Below are 19,717 nucleotides of genomic sequence, written 5' to 3'. Positions count from 1 at the left end.
GGGTGAATGGAGACATATTCCACCACCCTGGTTACTTTCTCATTTGTCTGTTTAATGAATTTCTCTTTTCTTAAAAAAAAGAAAAAAGAAAATGAGCTTTTTTTTTAATTTGATGAATTTGAATAAGTACATGAAATATTTTCGACAAAAAGAATTGAAGATGTCTTCTTCTTCTTATTATTTTTTTTTTGGTGAATTGAATAATTTTATAAGTGTATATAGTAAATAAAAGACAATTAATTTAAAAGGTTTGACAGACATAAACAAATTATTTTTAAAAAATTATAAATGAGTGTTCCAAATAATAGAGTATTCAGACTAATTTTTAGAGTGAAAATAACTCCACCCTTATATTATATAGTGTAAGAAACATTAGAGATCATGTAGACATGAATGTCTATGATCTAACATGATCCCTTACATGTAAGGTGATACATCATACATATGGAACCTCAAACTCTTATATATATTTTATATCATGTCAAAAAAATCATAATTCAAAATTTTGTTGGCGAGAAAATATTTTTCACACTCTAGATTTAGAAGGCCACTTCACACCCATTTTGGTCTTGAAAGGAAATTTAATTAAAAATTTAAATAAATTATTCTCTTAACAAAAGTTTTTATACCCATCTCTATTTTAGAATTTATATTTATATTTTAAATTTTAATTAAAAAATAATTATAGTAATAAACTTATGAGAATTTAGAGTTACAAAAATAAAAAATTAAGTAACAAAGAGAAAATTATTTAAAATTTTAGGATTTTTGTATATCAATTATTTAAAAAAGTTAAAAGAAATATAATTATTTTTTTAAGATGAAGTTTTATATCACGATAGTTGATTTTTTTTTTTATAAATAGCATGATGGTTGATTTTAATTTTGGGGTTAAAATTTGGAAAGGGGTGTTATAAGTACTGTAGAGAGGTGTTAAGAGCTGCACTCAATAGGATATTAGGCCGATCCCAAACCAACCTACTAAGTCCATTTGGGTTGGATGTGACCTGTGATCGGGTTTAAATTTGACGTGGCCTTTAAAATAGAACAAAGAAGAGATCGCATGGTGATTGGATGGCCTTTAAAATAGATTAAATTTGAAAACTGACGGTGATGATTGAAAGTATGATTTAAGCTCGTTGACTTCTAAGATAGACCGCATGCCGCATGGTGATTGGATGGTTAAACGAGCTCACTTAAAACTTTGTAGTTGCCCGGTAGCTCCATTTGTGCTCGGGAAATGGGAAGTTGGCAAACCCGGATCCGGGGCCTTTTCAAAACGGATCATAGCTCCATGTTAACTTTCGTTGACTACACGTTGACTGCTCATATGGACCCGTTTACTTCGTTGACTTTGACTTTTTGAAGGGCTCTAGAGACTGCCATGTGTCTCTGTGCTTTCAATACACGGGATAAAATTTTTTGCCGTCTTTTTTAATTAACTTTATTTATTTATATATTAAACTAAGTGGAATTGCTCTGTTCTTTTTTTTTTCTTCCTAGCTAATTAATATTGATCTCTTGGAGACTTGGACTGCTACAGGATGTTTGAGATTCAAATCTTTGTATGGTTTTGATTTATACATATAATATTTAAAAAGAAACTGCCCTTGAATTTTGCTTAATCCACTATTGTGCTCTTACTAGTTGAAATTAATTTGGTATTGTGGGGGGTGTTTTTACATTGCACAATGGCCAAGGAACAATTACATTGCATGTTAATTAAGCTATTCAAAAATTAAAAGAGGCAGTGATATATAATTAAATACCGTAACCATGACATTATTGATAATGAAATTTGGCCTCGTGCACCGATGCAAGGTGATGATGCAAACTCTTAATTACTAATACATATCGTGCAATAATTTATTCCATTACAAATTTAACTTCAAATCTGCTGCTGCATGCGGCTGCTCTGATTTGGCTAATTAATTAAAATTAACTTGGTATTTAGGCTGCTTATCTGGAGCAAAAAGTCCCCAATGCCTCTCAGTCTCGGGCCCCGTTTTGCCATTCTCATCAAACATAGCAAAAATGTAAGTCTCAATAGGCCTTGGCTTCTTCGGTGATCCTTGCTTCACATGCTGTATCAAGTTATTATTATAAGTCCTTGCATTATCGACATTCGTTAACGCTCCGTCACCACCTGCCGTCGGCCACCCACTCTCCGATATCACAATATCCAACGAGCCCCCACCAGCTTTCTCCAACGCAGCGTAAGTAGCATCCAACTGGGCATAAAAAAGATTCAGGTAACTCAACGGAGGGTCAGAAACAACCGGTTGTTGTGCACTAAATAGTGCAAAATCAAGAGGTACATTACGGTCACCAGCGATGGCAAAGTAAGGGTACAAGTTAACAAGCAACGGGGAATTGTTTTCGTTAAGGAAGGCAATGAGGGGATCGAGAATTGGTTTATAATCTTGCTTAAAGGAGCCAGCTGACGGCGGAGAGGATGCATCAAGAGCTCCCAATTCAATTGCTGTGGAAACTTTGATTTGGCTTCCAAGGCTAGCTCCGTTAATGGCGTTTTGTATGTTTCTCATGGCAGGTACAAGATATTGCGCGTAGTCGTCTCCTGGTTTTGCTTCATTTCCTACAGCAATGTATTTGAACTTGACATTGTTAGCAAAATTTTGGACGTTGTCTTGGACCCAAGTGTTCGCTTCGGCTTGATTGGAAGCCATTATCTGGAGCTTATCGTCGGGAAGGCCTAGCATGACTTCAATGTTGGAGCCACGGAGAGCTTCGAGAGCTTCTTTGTTTGGATCATAGAGTCTCATTCTTCTGATGTTATTTTGGTTATAGAGAGCTATGACATCTGGTTTTGATGGCAAGTTGTCACCAAGCATTCCATAACAAACACCTATTTGAGGACCTGCAATATATATGTAATGTACATATAGAATCAACAAATTAAAAACTTCCATAAAAAAAAAAAAAAAAAAATTTAAACTTATAGTAATGAATACTATTAATTCATAGAGAGAGATAGCGAAAATGATCAAACGACGGTGTTGATTCGAGTAAATTAATCATTTAGCCTCATGTTCAAAATCTGTCTTTTAAAAATTTCTATTTTTTACTAACTACTCATGATGTGGTAAAACACTAAAACTCAAAATTGATTTTGATGCCTCTCTTTCGTCTTTTTTAAATGTAAGGCGTGGACAGAAGTCAAACTAATATATTTCTTTTAGGTTTCGAACTGGTGTAGTTAGTAAAAAAAAAAACCACTTAAAAAAATCATTCGGTCAAGGATGGTTTTGATGAATTTTACAGAATGGAGGAAATAATTAACTTTTGATGAAGAACATGGAGATTTTGATCGTTTTCTCGTGAAAGATACATACTTGTTGTGTCCAGGGTAGCGATTAGCATCCCCAGAAGTAAGATGATCACGGAAGCCATTGAAGGGGTATTGGGAGAGTTAAAGAATTTACCCAAGCGTGGAGAAAAATGAAAATGCAAAAGTGTGATACACCAACAATATTTCGTAGCGGCCGTTTTATAGAGGAAAATGATGACCATGTCTATGAAGCATATTGGAAGGCAAAAAAAAGCAAAAAATTCCAGATTGTCTCTCTCTACCCACCCACCCTCTTTCTTCCATTTTCTTCTTTATTTCTCTCATCTTTGTAAAGAAACATAAGAGACAGATAAGAGAAATTTACCCTCTCTCTCTCTACCCACCCACTCTTTCTCTTCCATTTTCTTCTTTATTTCACTCATCTTTCTCTCACCTTTCTCTACAATAAGCATTTTTCTTCAAAATAAATTAATCTGACAGCTTGTCTTTCGGGTTATTTGAAAAGTCTGAGGCTAACTTAATTTCCTGATGTATGTCACTATCCTTTGGCTGTGCCCTACTACTGCAATTTTTTCCTAACCATAGTTGCGGTGTTCATATTTATAGACACTTAATTACACGAAGTATGCAACACGGTGGTTCTTTTATTAACATGGTGTTAGAAAGTGGAACAAGTCTTGATTAGATTTTATCATCGACGTGGTCATGCAACTATCCAATTATATGATTTTACATGTTATATGTATCTCATTCGTGTATTATTAATGTACTTTATTTTATATGTTATTTGTATGGTTGATTATATTTATAACTAATTCATATAAAAAATAATTATATTAAGGTTAATATAATAATAAAAGTGCATCTATTTCATTCTAAAATTACTGCTACTTATCATTTTATTAGGGAATGAAGACATAATTTTAACTAAGGGTATTTTAGTAACTTGAAAAAGCCTATCACGATTACGAGAAATTCTAAAATACATCAGAGGTACCATGTCAACTATACAACAAGCAAACGATACTATGACATGTATGCATTTATTTTGAAAACCCATCATGCAAATGGTGGTTGTATTAAATTCAATTACACATGTCATAAATGCATCAATTGGTTGTAGTATATCAGACGTATTCTAAAATTTTTCCACGATTACAAGACAAAGTAAACACATATTAATAATAGTAAGGTTAACATTATAATATTAACCAAGGGCATACTTATAATATTACCAAATTAATCCTAAAAGTAAAATAATAATTAAAAATCACTTTAATTTTTATTTTAATTTTAGTGTTAAATTTGATAGATTAACATTTTTTATTATTGTTACCAATAATATTTTTATAAAATTATTATAAAAAGGATAAGAGTGTCACATATTTAATAGTATTGGTGTCTTAAGATATTTTTTAAAATATAAGAATTAAATGACTACTTAACTTAAAAAATAAAAATTAAACGAATATTCATTTGTTTTGACCCCACAGTACGTGCTTGCTTGATTTCTTGGTAGGTTTATTAATTTTGTTCACAAAAGAAGTTATTTGATCACTAGTCAAAAGACCCTGCCGCTATCGGTGGCGAAAATGGATATGTTTCTAATTCCTCTACAGTGCACATGACATTTGAGAAAGCGTGCAAAAACTAGCTACCATTGCTCGCCTAATTTGAAATTTAATTTGATCGTTGGTGTGGTTACTGACAGTAATGTAGACGTCGGCATTTTTTGTTTGAATATACGAAAAAAAAAAGGAGAGAAAAGGCGGAGAGAGGAAAAAAATAAGGTGAAAAAAAGATAAATTCTATATCAAATCTAATAATAAAATTAAAATTGATAATTTTTTCTCTCCTTTTCCCTATCCTCTCTTCTTCTTTTCTTTCATTTTTTCCAATGTCTAATTGAAGTTTTTTATTACATAGTTGTGGAAGAGATGTCTATTATTCCATTTAGGGATGGCAAAATCCGATCTGGGTCTAGATTTGGCCTTCTTGGTTCCGAATCCAAATGACAATTTATCTTACTAGACCCAGATAAAAATTCAAATTTTCAAATCCCAAGTCCAGTCTGGTTCAGGTTCAACCTGGAAAAATCAGAATATCCAGATTGCAGATTTTGAACCTGGATAGTTGGTTAAAGGCTGTAGCGATGAGGTCTTCATGCAGCACACTTTTGATTCTTTCGAATTTGCAAAAACAGTAAAAAGCAGAACAAATTCATGGATCTCAACTAAATTTACTTGCTTCAATAATAAAGTTTACAGTTACAGTATAACCTCCAAATATGAATACTTTATATAGGAATAACTTCTTCATAGTAATAAAAAAATTGTGGTCTCAACTTGGAACCGGTTATAATTAGGAATAAACTCCACATTTTAATAAGTTATATTTTTTGTAGGTCTCATCTTAATAAACTTACCTCCACATAGTAATATTTCAAAAATATATGCCATGTTACATTAAATAATTAAGATGGAACAAAATATTTTTTTAAAAGTTGCTTGTGACAATGATTTGTTTTTTAAAGTTGCCGCCACAACTTTCAACTTGCGGGTATATATTAATTGGTCAGCATAAGCATCTTATTGTTGAATCCAAAATATTTCTACATTCTCAAGTATGTTTGTAGCTTCCTCGTATGAAACTTTTGTATCAGTTTTTTTAAACTATATATCTTTTTTATTAATATCTATCCATTGAATTTGACTCACTTACTAATTAATTTATTAATGTATATACATTGAATTTGACTCACTTATTAATTTATTAATACATGACATAATTTACCTTTATATCACTTGCATTCTGGATAATTAAGTAAAGACAATAATTTTTGTACTATACTTTTATTGAGTTATAATCTTTTTATGAGAATAAATTTCTACAGTCCCAACAATATCACTATTTAGAGGTTTTATTGTATATCAATATTATGTATTAAAATGTTGCATTTGGCTATTAACAACAAGAAAAAATTTAATTACTGGAATTAAAAAAAAAGAAAGAAAAAAAAAATTACTTTGATTGATCAACTGGCAGCCAAGGCGACGATGGGTGGTTAATTCTAGCAAGAAATGAGAGCATCGGCGAGAAGGGGTTAGCAGCTAGCGGTAAAGCTTGCTCTTTGGCGAAAGATGAGATCAAATTTCATGGCGGCACAGGTTGGTTGGTGCTGTTGATGATGATAGACGATGAAGTGACGATGATCTAAATTGATGTGTATTGATAAAAAATGAAATCATGAAATATTGAATTGATTTTGAGGATGAGGGAGATAGAGAGGTGGCGGCTGGTGTGAGGCTTTACAAGGAAATTGAGGTGGCGGCTGTGTGAGGCCTTAGGGTTTGCTTTGCCTTTTTTGCCCCCAACTTTTAGTTTTTATATTTATATTTAATAATAAAATTAATAAAGAAATAAATTATAAAACTCTATAATCCAGGTCCGAGTTTCGAAAATCCGGGTTCGGCTGAACCTAAAACCAGACCCGAATACGTCCGGATTTAAAAAATGAATCTGGATCCGCATTATTAATGCATCCAATATAGTTTGAACTCGGACCAGATAAACTTGGTTTGTCCAGGCCCGGGCCGTTTCGTAAAAATTTGTCATCCTTAATTCCATTTGGCAAAAACAAAATATTGACTCTTTCTGTCTAAAATTTTTGTTTATGTCTCGAATTGATAATATATTGTGTAAATTATCATAGAATTGGGAAAGCAACTAAAACTTAGATAATGGTATACCCAATATTTTTATTTCTAAGTATTTGGTGCATATATTTCATTTTAAAATTATCGGTACATATCATTTAATTATGGAACAAAAACATAATTTTAACTAAGGGTATTTTAGTAACTTGAAACAATTTATCCCAATTACAAGACAAAATAAACACATTACAAGAATACAATTCATTTTGATTTCAACCTATTCTAATTACTCTAATTACTGTAATAGATGTCGAATCCAAAAAGGAAACTGACCATTTTTACATTTCATAGTACCTTTGATCGGTAGAATCATCTTAAACCTAAAACAAATCCATAAGGTAAGGACTCATGCTCATACACATGCTTGAATGGCCAATTAATTAAACAACCAATTAATATATTAAAGCCACCAAGGCACTTCCAAACTGAGAACGTACTTCACTACTACACACTACTAGAAAAATGGTCTTTACTGACTTTAGAATAGTGTCAGAAATTACTTTCACTGACACTTATTAATTGTGTCAGTAATCTAGGAGTCAGAAAAATAGTGACACTTGTAAGTAGTGTCAGTGATTACTATTACTACAGTATCACCGATATTATGACACCATAGTATTATTAGTTATTGATATTTTATTAGTGTCTATGATTACTGTTACCATGGCATCACTAGTTAATTTATTTTAAAAAATAAAAAATTGAATTAGATCATTGCCTATTGATTTATTGGTAAAATTAAAAGGCACCACAAAATAACAAAAAGAAATTGATTTATATCACAAAATCTTTCATTTCACATTTAAATATTATTAGTATATATTACAAATTCCAAAACTTCAATAACAAAAATATGAGATATCCTACTCTCATAACTAAATAATCCAAATTCAATACACAAAAATTTCTACCATCCAATCAAATGCCTATTACTTGTGGCTAAATTTAATAAATCTAGAAGCTAAATTGAGAAAGATGATTGCCTTTCACTCTTTGAATATGAGTAGTATAATTGCGTTATCACACCAGCAGCTTCTCCATTCAATAGACTGTATGGGTTAGGATATAAATGAAGTTGAGGAATAAACACTTCAAACACATTGATCAAATTTGCATATGAATACATTGAAAAGAAAAAAAAATTTAGTTGCCAATATCTAGCCATTAGAGAAACAACAATTAACAGAAATAAAATTATTTTGTTCGAAAGAAAAAATACTCATAAGCTATTTATAATTAAACTCAATTATTCTCTTTTGGTAAAGGTTATATATATAGCAAACTATAGCAGACAAGAAGTTTTCAATGTAATATCTACTTTCAGCACAAGCATGCTACTTTATCTACATATACCAAATGATTTTTGTGCATAGTTAAAGCTATCACAAATGCTCTATTATAAATAAATCACCACTCATTTCCTCAATTTATTCATTCTAAAAGCTTATTTAACAAGGCAAAAATAAGTCCCTAAACTGCAGTTTCCTTAAACTGAGCATAAAATAACTATGAATCTCCATATTTATATTAGGTATAATAAAGTTTGGACATAAAATATTTCAATAATTTGAGAGTTCGATCCAAAATTATTACTACTAAAAGAAATAATATTTTCAAACTTAGTTAAGCCTTTATAAAGTGAGTATGAGATTTATTATACTACTTAAATCTATTCATGTGAACCATTTAAAGAATATCACCCTAAATTATAATTAAGTATTCATTAATTTTGCCTAATTATAAAACTTTAAGAAAATAAAAAAAAGTAGAATAAAAATATAATCATTATATATTTCCACTCACAAGTAATGTTGCTTTAACTTGGTTGACATCATAACCCAAAATCACTTTAAACATTTTTCCTAAACCTAGAAAAGGAAAAAAAAAACAAACTTCAAAATATAATTATTATATATTAAGACATGCATATATAACATAACCATTTACTAGAATATTCATGGAATAATCCATAGTTCTTAAAATTAATATGCTACACTAAGTATATATTTGATACAGTAAATTAATTTTCAAACTATTACTCATATGCTCATCATCCAAAATCATTTCTTAGAAGCCTTCAAAGTCTTAAACTAGGATGTCAAACTCAAACCAACACAAAACAAGAATGTCAAACTCAAATCAATCGCAAACCATAGAAATCAATAATCGGGCTAATATTTAAGTTAAATTAGTTCAATTAAAAAGAATAGCTAACAAGCTCCTATCTTTCTAGAACCACCCGACTGGTCCTAAAACCGTTCATTTTTGGGCTCCAACATTCAAATGGGGCATCAACATAGCAAACATTGCAGACTTTTCAAACTACAATATAAAAAATTGGAACCATTTTAGTGTCAATTTTGCAATGGCTAGGACGGGCTTGTATCAACTATCACGCAAAATCAAGTAAGATTACTTCTCCGAGAGCACAGAGATAGAGGCAGCTGCAGTGCAAGAATCATGATGCAAATTTCCTAAAGCCTAAACTAGTATCATGTTTCCTTTTTCTTTTTGCTATTGTCAAAAACTGAATGCATTTCAAAAATGTTATCTTCATTTGCTGTTGGATTGGTTGGTGCGAGTTGTCTAACAGCGCCAAATTGATTGTAATTAAAATTAAAATGAATATGATTACCTTAAATAAAAAAGAAAAAAAAAGGAAAAAGGAAAAGACTAACCTTTAAGAATAGTCCCAAATATAATGAAAAAATATTTATGCCTTTGGTACTTTCTTCTCCTGTTGCAATTCACAGTGTTGACACATTTTTTTCCCTGAAAAGTACTGCAAGTTAGTAGATTTATCACTAATCAGATTTAATAGGAAACATTGACAGCTTGAATTTAAGATTTTCTTTAATTCAATTTGGAATGCTATGAAACTTACAAAACATAATTAGGCATGTCAATGCACCACAAATCAAATTTCCAAGTCATTTGGACAACTCTACATTTTCTTCTCACATGATAAAACTATATAAGTTAAAATTGCATATGAAACTGTAAAAGTAGCAGCAGGTGTTTGAATATATATTAAATTTAAAATACTAAATATATCAGAATGATACTTTCCAGATTTTAAGTGGACATATAAGTCAACAACATATTAAAATTTGAGGCTATTCCGATATCATTAGGCTGGTATTTGATAGGATCAAAGATTAATGAACAGTTCTGTCAAAAGAAGTTACTGCAGAGACAACAGAGTTTGAAAAATCATTAAAAATAAATTACAAGTTCAATCAAAATAAAATTTTCCAAATTCGAAGTATGCAAATAGAAGTGTAGTTTATCCAAATTTCAGCTTATTCTAACTCAGTTAGACTATACGTTTGCAATATCAAACATGGTACATATGTAATTTCTAATAAAATTGGACAACAACCAACCATATTGAGAAATCCATTCAAAATCAAATATAAACCCAATTCATTCCAAAATTTCCAGAATTAAAATGTTCTCATTTAAACTTAGTTTAATCAAACTTTCAAATCAATTGAAAGTCATTTAGTCAAGTTCGGAAACAACCAAGTTCACAACAACAGTCTATCAATCCTCAAATTTTCAGCATAATTTCGTAAACTATTAATTAATCTTTCACCTCAAAATCAACTGTCCAGCAACTCGAATATCATCAATCCCCATGTTTAAAGTAAAATTAGATATAAAAGCAAACAATAACCTTACTTTTTACAATAACCAGCTAACTAATGAGCTTTGAAAGATTGATATGGCGGTTTCACAATAAGTTTTGGGTTGTTAGCTAGAAAGAGGGGAGAGAGAGAGAGGGAGTGATGGGCTTATAGGTCGTGAGTGAGAATGGAGATTTTTACTTAAGAAAACTTTAGGTTTTGGGTTTTCATACACACCATTAAACGAAATATATAATACATACTAAACCCATGATTGTCGATTGCCATTATTCTTTTAATTAACAATTTGCATTCAACCTAAATCCATAATCACCGATTGTAATCATTCTTTCACTTAATAAACTGAATTCCACCTATAATAAAGCTGTGTTTTATTTATTTTATTAAATAATAAATTAGATTATAAGCAACAAAAACCCTAGATGGCTAGATTTTCAAACAAGTGCAAGCTCTCATTTGCACTCCATAAACATCAATCAATTAACAGATAAATACTTAAACAATGAGAATAGAGAATGAGACAAAGAGTTACCACAATACTGATTCGGACTTTCAAACCTTAGCTTTGCCCAAATTCTTCACAGCACTTTCTGGGTTCTTTTCAGGATATTTTAGCTTAAGGACGACGGGTTTCAAGGTGTTGACAGAGGCGGCTTTCAAGGTAGATCATTGTTAGAGAGAGAAAGAGAGCGAGAGAGAGGGAAGGAGAGAGAAGGAAGAAAGCTTCGGCGGCTGTGAGATAGATTTTTGACTTAACACAAATTTTAGGTTTTAGGTTTCACACAGACCATACATGAAAGATTTCTAAGTTTTAGGTTTTAAGTTTTAATATTTATTTATTTATTAATTTATAAGTTCAAAAATGCAATTTGTGGCCGAGTGGTATAGCGGTTAAAATCAAAAGGTTATGGCTTAGGGGTCTTCGGTTCGATTATTACTAGATACAAAATTAAAATTATATTTTTTTAACTACTAATACTTTAGTGTCACGAATCTGTGATATTTAATTTACTGACACCGTAGTATTAGCAATTTGTGATACTTATCTGTTAAACACGGAAAATGCCCCAAATACATGTAATTACTGATACTTTATAATAAAGTGTCAGAAGACAAGTGTCACAAAAGACCATTTTTCTAGTAGTGACATATTTCATAATTTTAATTATTCGATCATTTTTTAGGTACAAGAAGTAGTAGTGGTACTGATGATGATGATGACGACAATGACGATGATGATGTATGATGATGATAACAACAACAACAACAACAATAATAATGGATACACTCCGCAATAATTATATTATTATTATTATTATTATTTAATATTTAAACGGGGCAAAAAAGAAATTTTGATTTTCTTTAAAGTTAACAATGTCAATTTATTCTCTATTCCCAGTACCCATTTTCATTCCCACTTTTCCCATGGAAATAGGAATGGAATTTCCATTCCCGAATATGTTAATCCCATTCAAAATCTATTTATGTTTTTAGTAAGTAAACACAATTAATCATTCTAATTTCCCATTTTGATTCCCAATGGCGAAGCTAGCGGTATCTTCTAAGATGGGCTAGATTTTTTTCTAATTAAATGTTTTTCTATTGTAGAGAGAATTTATTAATAAGAAATTAAAGATATACCTATTAAAAGACATAATAAGTCTTATTCCTAGAAATGTTTATTCTACACAAATGAAATTATTGAAGATGCAAGCAAAAAAGAAAATGATAATAATAATAATAATGAGAATGAGAATATAATGTAAATAAAAAAACACTATTGAACTTGTGTCGTGCGATTCTTAAAAAAAAATGCATCTATTATCGAATCTAGGTCAATACTATTGACAATTTCTCTTGTAATATAGACAATCATGAAATCTTAAAGAAATTAATTCTCCATTTTATTTCGATATGCTATCTTAATAAGTTCCATAAAAGAAACACTCTCTTTGTTGTTGTCATCGAAACAGGAAGTATTTATGGAAGCATATGGGCCTAACTCAACCTAAAAACTAGTCAGGGTTGAGAGTTGTCAAAGTCTTATATACTTGACCTAAGTTCAATACTTAATTGATGTGAGATATTTTTCCTAACACCCTCATCACACGCAGGTCGATCTTTTGATCGTTCCTTCTCACATGGTAAGGTAATATGGATTCACTCTTGCATGAGTCTGGCTCTAATACCATATGGTCGCCTATGGGCTGAACTCAACCTAAAATCTAGTTCAAGAGTTGAGGATTGTCGAAGTCTTGTAGACATACCCTAAGTTCAATACTTAGTCCACATAGAATATTTTTCTTAAATTTAGATCTGTGCGGATCCAAATTTAGAAATCGAGGATCCACACAGATCAAGATGCGAATCTGGATACATTTGCATTCGAAAAACTGTATATCTAGATCTGCATTTTTTTAAATATAAATTAACTAAAATAGAATAAAGAAAACACAAGCCCTTGGCTAAAAATACGTTACGCATAAACAGTATAACCCACCCAAGTATCCATAGACATTATTTTTTATTATTTTTAGATTCATTCAATATTTTAGATTATTTTGATTTTGTCATTTATGATATTGTTAACTTGGATTGTTGTTAACAATTATTTTAGATTTTTTCATGATTAGATGATTATTATTTTTTACTTTTTAAATAGGTAAAATATTATAAATTTGTAAATAAATGTTTTAAATGTGGGGACTCAGATACCTAGAATATCCATCTAGAATCCGTACGCATATCACCGATATTCGGATACCAAAACATTAATGTGGATTCGAATATGAATGCAACTACATCTGGATCCAAATCTAAATTTTGCCCTCCCTAATAACAAATGAGTTAATGTCTTTTTTGTTACTGGTAAAAGTGGTCGGATTACGTGGAGTCAATTAAAAGACTCTTAAAGAACAATAGAAAAAAGAAAATCTATATAGGGAGCGGTAAAAATTCAAAGTTAATGCCTTTCTTACTGCTTGAAATAGCAAAAAATTGATTTATAAAGTTAAAGTAATTTTACCTCATTATTACGAGAGATTTATTTTTGTTTGGAGAAAAAAAAATTGTCGACTTTTAGTGATTTGTATAATGGATATTTTAAGAATATAATTTTTTGTTTAAATTTAAATATCCAAAATAATTTTTAGAATACAAGTGGCGTCATTCATAAAATAACTCATGCAATTGGTCGAGTATAAAATTAAAAGTAACTGGGTTGTAGCATAAAATTTTTGAAATGATATTATTAAAAAAATTATTGAAATGATGAGCCATTCACAATCGGTTATAATTGTCACCGTTTGAAGGACAGCAGGGTAAGAATTTTCCTTTTTCACACAATCAGTGAGAGAACAATAGTGTAGTAGAATGAAACCTAAGTATCTCCCCTTATGAAAGTGCTGTAAGTTTGAAAAGTGTCATATGTGTGTTTGTTAATTTTATTATGAAAGTGCTGTATTATTATATAATAATTAAAATAGATAAAATCTATATTGCTTTTATTAACACAATTTCTTTTTGAATTTTGAATGACACTATACTACTCAACTATTGGAATACCTAGTTTATATCCCAACGAATGAGTCACCAATAGAATGAAACCATTTGGATGAGAAAAAGACATTATAACTGTCACTTGAGTCAATTAAATAATATCACATCAATTGGATTTTACATAATAGATTGGAAATAAATACAATTAAAAAGGGTATTTGTATTAATTTTTCATTAAGACATTTTATCAAATAGATAATAGTCAATTTTTCCATTTAGATGAAAAAGTCTTACAATAAGTTTTGTTGGGGTGGCTGGCCCTAGATTTTCAGGCATCCAACCCGAAAGATTAGCCTATTGGGTATAATAATCTATCTTATCTATAAACATAAATATTTCTCCTTTACTAGTCAATGTGGAATATAACTCAATAATTTCCCCCAAAATGAAACCACAGTCAAACCTCGTTCTTTTCTTTTGGCACACCTAACTTGTTCCATCACATTTCATCAGGCACATTGGACTTGTTCCACCACCTTTTGTCCAATACCTTGGACTTGTTCTACCACACTGGCTACTACGGTTTGGCTTTGATAGCAATTATTTTGGGGGTAGGGCCTAGGGTTTCCAATTATCCAACCCAAAAGACTAGATTTAGGTGGAGTGATTTATCCTACTTACAAACTCAAGTATCTACCCTTTGCTAGCCATTGTGAGACACAACTCAACAACTTTAGATACAAAAACAAACAAGTCAAAACATCTTAACTTTGGCCAAATTAAGACTTCAAGCATAAAAGTCCTAAGTATCAAAACTAAATAATTATACCATTATTGTTTCTTTTTATTAAAATATTAAGATTATAGCAAGAACTTTAAAAAGGTGTAGTGGCTTATTTAATAAGCTATGTGTAAAAAGCAACCCTTTGTCTACTTTTAATAGTTTTAGTCAAAATGGAAAAACTTATGAAAAATTTGATTTTTAAAAAATTTACCAAATACTATGTTATGTCAAGACTTATGAAATAAATCGCTTATAGCGTTCCAATCTCAATATCAAACAGAGCCTTAATCTTGTTTTGTTTCTTTTAAGTCTAAAAGTGAAGAAACAACAAATAATCAAGGATTAACAGACTCTATTTAATTAGCAAACCAACATGTGAAGTTTTTTTCAAAAAAGTATTCAAGAAGATAGAGCATAATCATGAGTAACTTAAACAACAAACTGCTATTGAGTGACACACAATAATTTTATTTAATTATTTAGTTTTAGGGAAAATAAAGGACATAGATGTGAATAAGAAAATCTCTTGTGTGTATATAAGAGATCTTATTATTTGAATTGAATAAAACCGACATGCACTCATACAATTGATAGGTAATAATGCTCATTGCATTCTTTATTTAATTAAACATTAGACAAAAGAGTAGCACTGCACTTAACCGGACTTGTCAAGGTTTCTCTCAAGATTGTCGTTCGATCCTATCATCAATTATACAACCATGAAAAGAAGCAATGCTAATTTGAAAGTTTCAAATCATTATTCATAAATGCATATATTAAAATAAGAATTATAAATGGAATTCAACATGGCCGGATGAAATACCTGCACTGATAGTTTCCATACTCTTCAGATCAGAACTGATCTCTCTGCAATCTTCTGCACAAGTAATTAGGTCGCTTTTGTGCGTTCTTGTTTCTGGTTGCTTCGGTTGTGATATATAACACAATGTATGGATACTAGGAGCCGACCAGAAACTATTTAACATGTCACTGGCAATAATTTGTAATATCAAAATGTATATAAATTCAATTTGCTGTCCGGGACGATGGGGTAAGTGGATGACGGATCAACGGTCGGTCGGAGTCGTAAAGACTAACGATATACAAGTCGAGGGCTGCTAACTTTTTGAAAATTTATGAAATGTAAGGTAAAACAAAAAATAAATTTTAAGGAAATTGCTAACTTGTGATATATTGCAGCAACCTTAAATTAAATTTCCAAGAAAAATCTTATCTTGTATTATATTTCGGCAATCCCAAACTAGACTCACACAATTTCTTGGGGTAAGGTCTATTTCGTCGACCTTACTTGCTTTTGGCTTTCTATGCGTTTATTTAAATAAAGTTTTACCCGATTTGTTAAGGTTAATTTCTTTAAATAAAGTTTATTTCCCGTCAATAAAGTTTTTTTAGATTGAGAGAGAAGAAACCGCAAATCAATGGAGGATCCACTAACACTCTTTAATCTAGTAAACGAAATTTGTTTCAAAAAGGTATTCATGGAGAGTGAGCATAATCATGACTAACTTAAATAACAAACTGACACACAACAGTTTTAATTATTTAGTTTAAAGAAAACAAAGAACATGGATGTGAACACGAAAATCTATTGTGTATATACATATATCCCAAGAGATTTTATTATTTAAAATAGGAAAATTATCATTACATCATCTTTATTTTATCTTATCTTCATTCAACCATTACAAAATTTTAATATGTACTTTGCATCACCTTCCTTTTCACATTTGTATCAACTAGCCACTTTTACATTAACAATATTAAATAATTTTAATAAAATATTAATTTTACCCCCAAATAAATTAAAAAACTATTTTATGTTATAAAAACTTTTAAAATTAAAAATTATAATCATAAAAATATCCCTAAATTTAATAAAAAATAAATCTCAAATAGAGGTGCTCAACTGATTTTTACTAAATTTAGTTTTTACAAAATTTTAATATTATTTTTATTAAAAATTATAATTTTAAAAATTTTAATAAAAATAAATGAATTTATTTATTAAAAATTATAATTTTATAAAATTTTATTAAAATAACTGAATTTATTTCTTAAAAGAATAAATCCTAAAATTTTAATAATTTAGGAGATTTTTATTATATCCCAAAATTTTGTAATTATTTTTATAATTATAATTTTATATTAAAATAATTTTTATTAAAAATAACAATTCTAATTTTGGGATTTATTTTTATTAAATTTAGGGATATTTTTATCATTATATATTTTTATTTTCTAAAGTTGTTATAAAATAAAATGGTCTTTTAATTTATTTGGGGGTAAAATTGTCATTTTATTAAAATTATTTAATATTGTTAATGCAAAAGTGACTAGTTAATACAAATGTGAAAAGAAAGGTGGTGCAAAATACATGTTAGAATTTTGTAGTGGTTGGATGAACATAAGGTAAAATAAAGGTGGTGCAAATGATAATTTCCCTTTAAAATAAAGCAAACCAACTTGCACTCACACAATTGATAGGCTATGGTGCCCATTGCATTCTTTTACATTAACATTGCACTTAACCAGCTTTATTAGAGTTTCTCTCATATTGAGGGACAAGAAAATTAAGATTGTCATTCCCTATCCCATCATCAATAATACAGCCATGAAAAGGACTGATGCTATCCTCCGGCCATTCACCATTACCTGAAATTTCTTTTTTTTTTTTAATACTGTTATACAAAACTGTTACTGATATTACATCAAGTATTACAATCAATATTTACAAACAGATTCTAGATTCTACAATTAGAATCATTACCTGAAATTTCTTTTTTTTTTAATACTGTTATACAAAACTATTACTGATATTACATCAGGTATTACAATTAATATTTACAAACAGATTCTAGATTCTACAATGGAAACTTTCTTCGTGGCATGTACTCCTCTAAAGAGCTGCTCAAATTCTTTAAATTCTCTCAAATGTGAGTGAAGAACTGTCCACTTCACTCACATTTCGTGAGGGATAGACTGGCTCCACTCAATTATTTGATAATTGAGGGAGGATTGTAAATAGCCCCCATAAATACTTTTATAGAGGCTCGAACCCTTACACTAAATATTGTAAGTGTAAGATTCTTCTACTGGACCAAAGGCCCATTGGTATCATTACCTGAAATTTCAAATCTAAAAACCTGTTCGTAAAGTAATATATTAATATAACAATTATAAATGGAATTCAACGTAATAGGCCCTGCTGAATTACTGCACTAATATTTTCCATATTCTCCAATCAGAAAAGATCTGTGCTAGCTTCTATACAAGTAATTAAGTTGCTTTTGCGAGTTCTTGATTGTGGGGTCTTCGGGTGTGATATAGCACAATATATAGACACAGGTAGCCGACGTGAAACTATATAATAAATATATCATTGGCCACGAATTATAATAGTAAAATATATGTAAATTCAAGTAGCCGTCGGTGACAACGAGGTAAGCGGATGACGGATCAGTGGTTGATGCTTAATTGTAAATTGGTAGAAGACGGATTATGTGCTATTGTTCAATTACGTGAATAACGTGAGAGCTTGCATGGGTCCAATGGCTCACTGATTAACCAATAATTGTAGTTATTACTATAATAATTTTGAATCGGTGGCCACTGCGTGTTGCCATGCAGGTGCTTCAGGTGAATTAATAGAATAAGGAGGATCACATTAGGATCCTTGAGATATGATCTTGAATCTTTTCAGTTATTAAAATATGAGCCAAAGATATTTGCCATTATTTCATGTAAATATGCTAAATATCATGGCCATTATAATATTGCAAAATATGAAAAAGAAAAAGTCCCAAAGCCTTCTTCTATAAATTGTCCTTTGAGTATTTACATTTTCTATATTGCCTATTAAGTGGTGTCTAAAATTGGCTAGTAAAGGAAGTTATTTGGTTTCATAAGGAGATTGATCACTCTACTCAATAGTCTAGTTTTTTAGGTTAAATATCAAAAAATCTATTATCTCAAACCAGAAACTAATCAGATAAATATATATGGAGTTTGTTTTTGTGAATATCAATGAAATTGGGAAAAAGTTCCTAGCTTAAACGAATAGTTGGTTTTTGACGTGTCAATAACAAATGAGTTAATGCCTTTTTTGTTACAGATAAAAGTGGTGGGATTTCTTGGAATCAGTTGAAAGAAACTTAAACAAAAATAGATAAAAATATTTTTATGGGGAGCAGTAAAAATTCAAAGTTAATGTCTTTCTTAGTACTGAAAAAGCATAAAATTGATTTATAAGCTAAGGTAGTTTTATCTTGTTGCTTTGACGATAAGCAAATTGTTACGAGAAATATATTTTTGTTCCGTGAAACAAAATTGTCCACTTTACAGTAATTTAGATAATGCGTATTTTAAGAACATAATATTTTACTAAAATTTGAGTATCTAGAAAAACTTTTAGAATATGAATAACCCCACCCATAAAAAAATTCATGCAATGGTCGAGTATAAACATAAACGAATTCGGTTGTAGCATTAAATTATTAAACTGATATTATTAAAAAAAAATGGAAATGATGGAGCCTTCGCAATCAGTTCGTACAATTGTCACCGCCTGAAGGACTGCAGGGAAGATTTTGCATTCTTCCTGCACCTACGAAGAGAACATTTTGGCTACTTTCGGTGATGTTGGTTGTCATGAGCTGGTGGAACTCGCCACCAATGGAGATTTCTAAAGACGCCAATGTTTTCATCAATTAAAGATCTCTCTGACTTTGTTCGTTTTGCT

The 19,717-nt window shown here is 30.2% G+C and overlaps 1 protein-coding gene across 1 annotated transcript; it reads right to left on the bottom strand.

Moving 5' to 3' along the window:
• Positions 1–1,756: 1,756 nt before the first annotated feature.
• On the bottom strand, positions 1,757–3,655 carry LOC102613523 (glucan endo-1,3-beta-glucosidase, basic isoform-like). Its single transcript, XM_006491438.4, has 2 exons — positions 3,354–3,655; positions 1,757–2,878 (listed from the first exon to the last, which is right to left on the bottom strand). Exons 1-2 carry the CDS (start codon positions 3,529–3,531, stop codon positions 1,929–1,931), a joined length of 1,128 nt encoding a protein of 375 aa, XP_006491501.3. The 5' UTR covers positions 3,532–3,655; the 3' UTR covers positions 1,757–1,928.
• Between the last annotated feature and the right edge of the window lie 16,062 nt (positions 3,656–19,717).

The sequence above is a fragment of the Citrus sinensis genome, chromosome 9, assembly GCF_022201045.2.
Source record: "Citrus sinensis cultivar Valencia sweet orange chromosome 9, DVS_A1.0, whole genome shotgun sequence".
In the NCBI taxonomy this organism is placed as follows: Eukaryota; Viridiplantae; Streptophyta; class Magnoliopsida; order Sapindales; family Rutaceae; genus Citrus; species Citrus sinensis.
This window is presented reverse-complemented; position numbering and strand designations above follow the sequence as displayed.

Bases quoted from the DNA above. Each gene is read 5' to 3' on its own strand.
- LOC102613523 (XM_006491438.4), bottom strand. From the start codon at position 3,531: ATGGTCATCATTTTCCTCTATAAAACGGCCGCTACGAAATATTGTTGG. The intron at 2,879-3,353 runs GTATGTATCTTT...TATATATTGCAG, and splicing joins CGCTACCCTGGACACAACAA to GTCCTCAAATAGGTGTTTGT.